Source organism: Camelina sativa, chromosome 7, assembly GCF_030686135.1.
Source record: "Camelina sativa cultivar CO46 ecotype springtype chromosome 7, ASM3068613v1".
Classification (NCBI taxonomy): Eukaryota; Viridiplantae; Streptophyta; class Magnoliopsida; order Brassicales; family Brassicaceae; genus Camelina; species Camelina sativa.
Genome location: NC_141886.1, coordinates 16090743 through 16097608, shown reverse-complemented (window position 1 = coordinate 16097608; position 6866 = coordinate 16090743). Strand labels below are relative to the sequence as shown.

The window sequence follows — 6866 nt, the reverse complement described above, 5'->3', positions numbered from 1 at the left end:
TGTGGCTATTTCCAGCCGTTGGGATGATACGTCTGTTTGAGAAAAGCTTTTGTTTCGAGTTTGTCTCTTTTGTTTTTCTGTGTGGCTTTAATTGCTAACGGAAATAATTCAAATTTGCTTCAGTTGCTTGATGTAGTTCAATTGGAAACACAAGAAGGAATGAACATTTCTCTGAATTCTATCTTTGGATAAAAGATTATACAAGAATACGAATTAGTTATCTTCAGGTGAGTATTTATCCAAGTATGTGTGTAATCTCTGTTCATTTCCAAGTATCTATATCAATACCATTGCACCGAAAATTTGAAACCTTTCTATCTTGACCAGTTTGAAGTGAAGCAGGTTCTGCATAGATCTTTGGTTATATATCTGAAAACGTTGATATCCGTTGAATAGTTGATGTTCTGCCCAAGTCTGTTCTTGCATTGCAATTGAATTTCTTGAGGGAAATGGGTGATGAAGACATTGGCTTTATCAGTTAATCTTCGACTCTATTTTTAGGTTCAAACTAATTCACAGTTACAATTCCAATGGTAGCTTTATAGACCTATCGTTTTGGTGAAGAAAGTATCAAAATGTCTCATACTAACAATTTAAGAGATTTACTCACAAAAATGTTTCAGTTTTTTTCAATATGGATTCATTGTTCTTGATAATGCAGAAATGATCTTACAAACAAAAAGAATGCAATAACCAAAAATGGTAATGTAAACCAATCTCTCCTAACAAAATCTGAACTGCACTGTCATACCATATAGAAATCAGTCTTGTTTTGATACGAAAGCATATCAATAAGATAACAAAGCAAGTGCAAAAATTCTGAGTAGATACGCTGGTAAATAGAAACTTAATAACCACCCTTGAGATCGTTGACAACATCGTAAGGAATGGGAGTAACAGTCTCCAAGGTCATACCTTCAACCATGAAACCCGGTTTAGGACCTTTAGGTTGTCTCTTGGTGCTGATCGTCTCACCTCTGGCTTTAGCTGCAGCCTTGAGCTCATCGTTCTGCTTCTTCCTCAGTTTGAACTCCTCAGCACACCTTGATTGCTGCACGTGCTCCACACGAACATGTATCCTCTTCCTTATGATTCTGTTCCCAATCTATAAACAGAACCCAAACGCAAAGTTAAGTCACACTCCAAACCAAACAGCAAAACCCACACCATATAATACATAAGCCAAGCTCTAAGTTAGAGCCAAGACAGATACTAAGACAAGGCAAAAATCTCAAGTCAAATTCCAAAACATGTGTCCTCTAAACCAATACAAAATCTCACATTTCAGAACTGAAACAGATACCAAAGAATCACAATACAAACACACACAGACTAAAAAATCAACAAATCAACAAATCAACATATCACATACCTGTTTGTTGACTTCGACACCAACGGCACGCTTGGTAACGTTCCAGATGCGACCAGTACGACCATGGTAGAACTTGTGAGGCATACCCTTGTGGATAGCTCCATTAACCTTGACATCGACGTAATCGCCGACCTTGAAGGTTCTGAGGTAAGTTGAGAGTGGGATATAACCCTTCTTCCTGAACGGTCTCGCGAAGAGATCCCTAGTTCTCGCTCTCACTCCGTGTCCCGCCGGCATTTTTTACTCCTCTCTGTGTGTGGTGGCTGGAACCCTAGAAAAACTAGAGATCTGATACGAAATTTATAAAGCGAATTAGGGTTTTCTTATAATGGGTCTGGTTGGGCCTTCAATTTTAAATACCCATTCGATTTGAGAGGTTCAGAAGGAAGGTAATTGTTTTGCAAAGTAATAATAAAGTATGTTAAAAAAGGGATGAGCATTTCTGTTTGGAATTGGTTCCAATTTGGTTTTCGTAAAAAAAAATCTATTTATATTTATGTTTGGTTTGGTTTGGTTTAATATGATTTTAATTCGATTTGGTTATTAAAAAACGAAACAAATCATTTACCAGAATAAGAAAAATTTTGTTGACAAACAAAAAAAAAGTTTTATTTAAGTAATTTTATTATATAATAAGATTGTATATTTCGATTTGTTTAAATAATATACGTTTAGATGTAATTTTCATTTCAATTATTTGTAATATGCGTTTTTTATATATATATATATATATATATATATATATATATATATATATATATATATACTAGCAATCGATCCGCGCTACACGCGGTAGTTAGATTAAGGTATATTCCGAGTTTTGTTGTGTATATTTTTTTTGGTTTTTGTAAATTCATCTTTACGTTTGTTTTTGTATTTAATTTTGGTTGCTTATGTTGTTTTGTTGGATATTTTAATAAAAATATGTTTTGCAGTAAGTATAATTTAGTTTGCTGTTTTTAAAGGAAAAATTGAGATTATCTTGTGTGTTTATAATGCTTTTAAAAAAAAATTATTATTAGAATTTAACATTGTTTAGTTGAAGTTGTTGTTTTGCTGTAGTTGTTAGTTGTCATTAATTTATTATTATTTTTTAGTTTGTGGTTGGATTGTTATTTAATATTTTCATATGTATTTTGTAAACTGTTGGAGTTATTTTTTTGTCAATGTTTAAGTGTTTGGAGTGAAAAGATTGTGGATTTTATTAAAAAAAATAAATAAAATCAATAACTTACATTCCTCTTTTCTGGGCTATTTTTGTTTGTTTCATTCGGACCCAATTTTTCTATAAGACTTATAATTTGTGGTCTATTGGGCCATTATTTATTTGTTATTGAATTGAAATTGATTTGTTCTTTTTCAAAATTCGATGTCCTCGTGAACGGATAGGAGAAGAGCAATTTTCAGATCTAGAGGTCTGTTTGAGGATTGAACTTATGTCTTTGATGCTCTTAATTGTTTTTTCAGTCATTCCTGTCGTAATCGTTATCCCCTGTTGATTTTGTTAAAGGTGAATGTCAATTGGGTTGCAAATTTTTTTATATGAAAATATGTTGGCTTCTTTAGGTTTCCTAATTAAGTTGTGAGTTGTTTTGTGTTCTTGGTTGTAATATTTTTTCCCCTTTGTCTTCTGAGTGGTTTTTTCGATTCGATGTGAGTTGTGTTTTGGGAAAAATTATTTTTCTTGTTTATCTTGCTGTAATTTTGTAAAGTCCAGGTTGTTTTTTTTGTTTTCTCGGTTGTTTTTTTCATATAATTTTGTGTTACGGTTATATGATTGTGGCATTCATATATCTGAATCTTTTTAGTTTATTAAATGTGTATTCATCTCTTTGTGTCTTTGTCTTTGGTGATGGATTTGTGAAGTGCTGCCAAATAATTTTAATTGATTTCTAGTTGTGTTTCCTTGATTCTTTGAAAGTGTTGCTTGGGTTGCCTTGTTTTGATATTTGAAATTTTAAATTATGATCAGTTTAATAGAAAATTTTAACTATATTATTACCACTAATGAAAAATTATAGTATTGTTTTCTTATTTTAACATTTAATTTATTTTACATAATTATTTTTTTATTTAAATTTTTGATTAATTATATTTAACAAAAAACATGCACTAAATGAATATTTAAAATTTATTTTAAAATAAAAAATTGAATTCATAGGATTTTAAAATAGTGATGGGTCTAGAGACTTTGAATGAAATAGTGTTGGGTCTACAGATTTTGGATGAAATTTAGTTGATCAGTTTGTCATTTATATGATTGTTTAAAAGGCTTATTAAAATCTGTAAAGCCCACAAAATTTAAGAAGAAGTGGCTAACGTGGCAGCACCAGGAATGAGGAAAGCTAACTTTATATATATAGATATATATATATATATATAATAAAAAGTAATTAAATGTGTACATGCGATTTGTTCTCTACATAAAAGTTTTTACTTAGATCTGCCCCTGCTTATATGTCATGGTATAGAGAACACAAACACACAAAAAACACACTTGAAACGCGCCAAGTAAACGCTTTTATAATCAATCTTATAAAAACCCTCGTATCTTACAAGACTTGAAACTAAAACTCACTCTCCTATCTATCTAACACAACACCCTGTGTAGATCTAAAAGAGTATGCCACACACACTTACCTTCAAAGCTTTTTGTATTTGCTTGAAGGTTTATAGAACTCACAAACTTTATCCCACGAGTGCTGACTCTTTTTGCGGCTAGGCCTCGTCATTTTATAACCCCACAAACGATCTCTAACCTAGATCTTTGTAAATCCTAACTAAAAGGAAATATTCCTTATCTCTAAGAAAATATGTTCCCTTATCTCTTCTTATCAAATATACTCTCAATATCTTCGAGTATATCCTGATCTCTTCTTCCTTCCTTCTCACGCATCTTGTAATCGTATCCACAATATTTCTCCACGTCAGCACGTCATGCCACGTCAGCATATCAGTCCTTTGAGACACTTCACAGCTACCTGTTACCTTCAGAGCTCTGTTGCACTTTCAATCTCCCCCTTTTTGACTGAACTTGACAAACAAGCATCCATCGCATTTAACCTGTCAAAACATAAACAACCAGCAACAATCCAACAAACAGATACAGCTGTACCAATAGTGCATCACAACTCTCAAAAGCACGAGAAGGTTAAACGATCAACGAGTAAGCAGTACGACCAGTCGAAAGTATCAGACAAACCAGAACAAGTCAAGTCTCAAAAAAAGAAAGCAAAAACACAAGTCTGAAAAGATAACCAAAAACAAAAACAACAGGGAGTAGAACAACAAAAACATAACAGCTCCCCCACAGCTCAAACTCCTCCTCAAGCATCTGAATCAGACTCATCTCCCCCTGCTTGTTTGGCACCGATTAGTCAAAAATATCAATAGACACAAGGAAGTATATTCAGAGATGTGACAACTTACCAGCGTCCAAGGCGTCTTGCAGAATCTGAATGGCCAACCGGATGGCTTTGCGCTATGCAGATGCTCCAGCTCTAAGATGAGACTCTGTAGGACGTGAAGCAGTCTTCTTACCCTTGGTCTTCTTCGTGTCTTCCGGCTTAAGACATGGAACAGGTAGCTGAGCTTCCAAGAGCTGATAGATGAGACTGGGAAACAGTAGACGGAACCCTGACTGAGCTTGCAATCCCAACTGTATGATCTGATCATAGACCATCCTCCCAAAGTCAAAAGGAATATGATGCATGATCATGTAGACCACCATTGCTCTATTCGTGGAGATATAACCGGTGTTCACCATGGGAGACTAGTTGCTGCAGCAAATCTTATGCAGATCCTTGATGACTGGATTCTTAATGGTTGTTGCCACCAACTGCTTGTAGGATTTGACTTTTCCATCTGACACGAACAATGCAAGATCCTCCTACAAAATGGCAGCCGTCTGCTATCTCTGCTCACGAACATCAACGGATTGGAGAACAAACAGAGCGTTGATACGTCTAGGCGAGAAATCACACACACAGTCCCGAACAAGAACATCAATCGACCCCCCCCCCCCCTCGACCTTAACCGTGGGAAGATTGGCCCAGAATTCATAGACAACCTCTGAATCAAAGGTTACTACTTGAGTGACAGTTTTCAGCAACCCAGCCCTAGCAATCAACTCCCTAGTCTGATCATCAGCCCCTAGAGAAAAACAGACCTCTAGAGCAAGGTTCCTTGAAGCAAAGAAACCATACTTGCGCGAGGCCTCAAAAGACTCGAATAGCTTGGGATCAAAATCCCTTGAACTCGCTCTTCGAGATGTTGCCGCAGCCTTCTCTTTGACAGTGTGAGGACGTTTGGACTCCCTGTTATCAGGCTTAGCAGATGTTTGTCGCTTACGCAGCTGGGATGAGATTCCCAGATTCGACAGAGTAGGCACAGGAACATCACCTGTCAGATCAATCACCGGAAAACGAGATCTTATCCTTCTTGGTAGAGAAGACGAAGAGTCGCATGTGTCGTGATCCGGTTCGACAGACATCGACCTGGGAGAAGGATTCTCATGCACCGGAGGTGCTGTAGTTGATTCATCGCGGGGTTCGTAGATGACCATCGCCGTTGTAGGATCAATCGGAACATAGGGAGACGGCGGAGGTAGGGCTGGCGGAGGGGTGTGAAGCTCCTCATCTGAGCTAGAATCATAGTGGAAACCGCTAAACATAGATTTCATGGTGATCAAGAGTTACGGAGCAAAATCAGAGGAGAGAAAAAAAAAAGGTTAGAAGCTTAATCGACAAAGATCTGAAATCGCAAGGATGAGAAAAACTCAAAACCCTAGCCGCTCTTTTTATACACCCTCATGAAACTTATTGGGCTGTTAAGCCTCGGCCCATCAACCAACTCAACCCTGAAAACACTCAATGAGTCTGTTATGGTACATCGAATATTTTCCCTTTTTGATCTCAACTGCATTAATCACATGATCCTATTAAATCACATTCTCCACCCCTGTAAGGAAAACTGTATCTGTTCATGACTCAAATCATCAGATACACACATCCACTAACGATGAACATGAAGGCACCCAGATCGAGAAAAACACATGTGAGCAAAAACAAGATTTTTTTTTTCTTTTTCTTTTTTTTCTTTTTTATTAAAAAAAATTTAAACAAAACCGAAACACAGAACGCAGTACTAACCATACCTTTGCTGTGTCAACCACTTGTTCAGAACATTTGCTAGGAGCTATCACAACCTCTTGAATTGTTGAAAATCAGAGACTTAATGCAAGTGGGTAGTCTTTAACACTGGCATGCCTTTAGTCTGCAATCCAACCCAACATGTTAAGGCAGCTGGAGATTCTCTCTTTGAAGAGCACACATATAATTTTTTTTTTTTTAATATATATATATATATATATATATATATATATGTGTGTCTCAGCCTTCTGTTAGCTGTTTCACCGACATGTATACCAGTGACATCATGAGAGATTCGTCACCAAATCAGAGTTTTCCTCTTGAGAATGTATGTATGTGTATCT

The 6866-nt window shown here is 36.0% G+C and overlaps 1 protein-coding gene across 1 annotated transcript; it reads right to left on the bottom strand.

The window, feature by feature from the left end:
* Positions 1–601: 601 nt before the first annotated feature.
* Positions 602–1757, bottom strand: LOC104701100 (large ribosomal subunit protein eL21z/eL21y-like). Its single transcript, XM_010416735.3, has 2 exons — positions 1373–1757; positions 602–1105 (listed from the first exon to the last, which is right to left on the bottom strand). Exons 1-2 carry the CDS (start codon positions 1607–1609, stop codon positions 848–850), a joined length of 495 nt encoding a protein of 164 aa, XP_010415037.1. The 5' UTR covers positions 1610–1757; the 3' UTR covers positions 602–847.
* Between the last annotated feature and the right edge of the window lie 5109 nt (positions 1758–6866).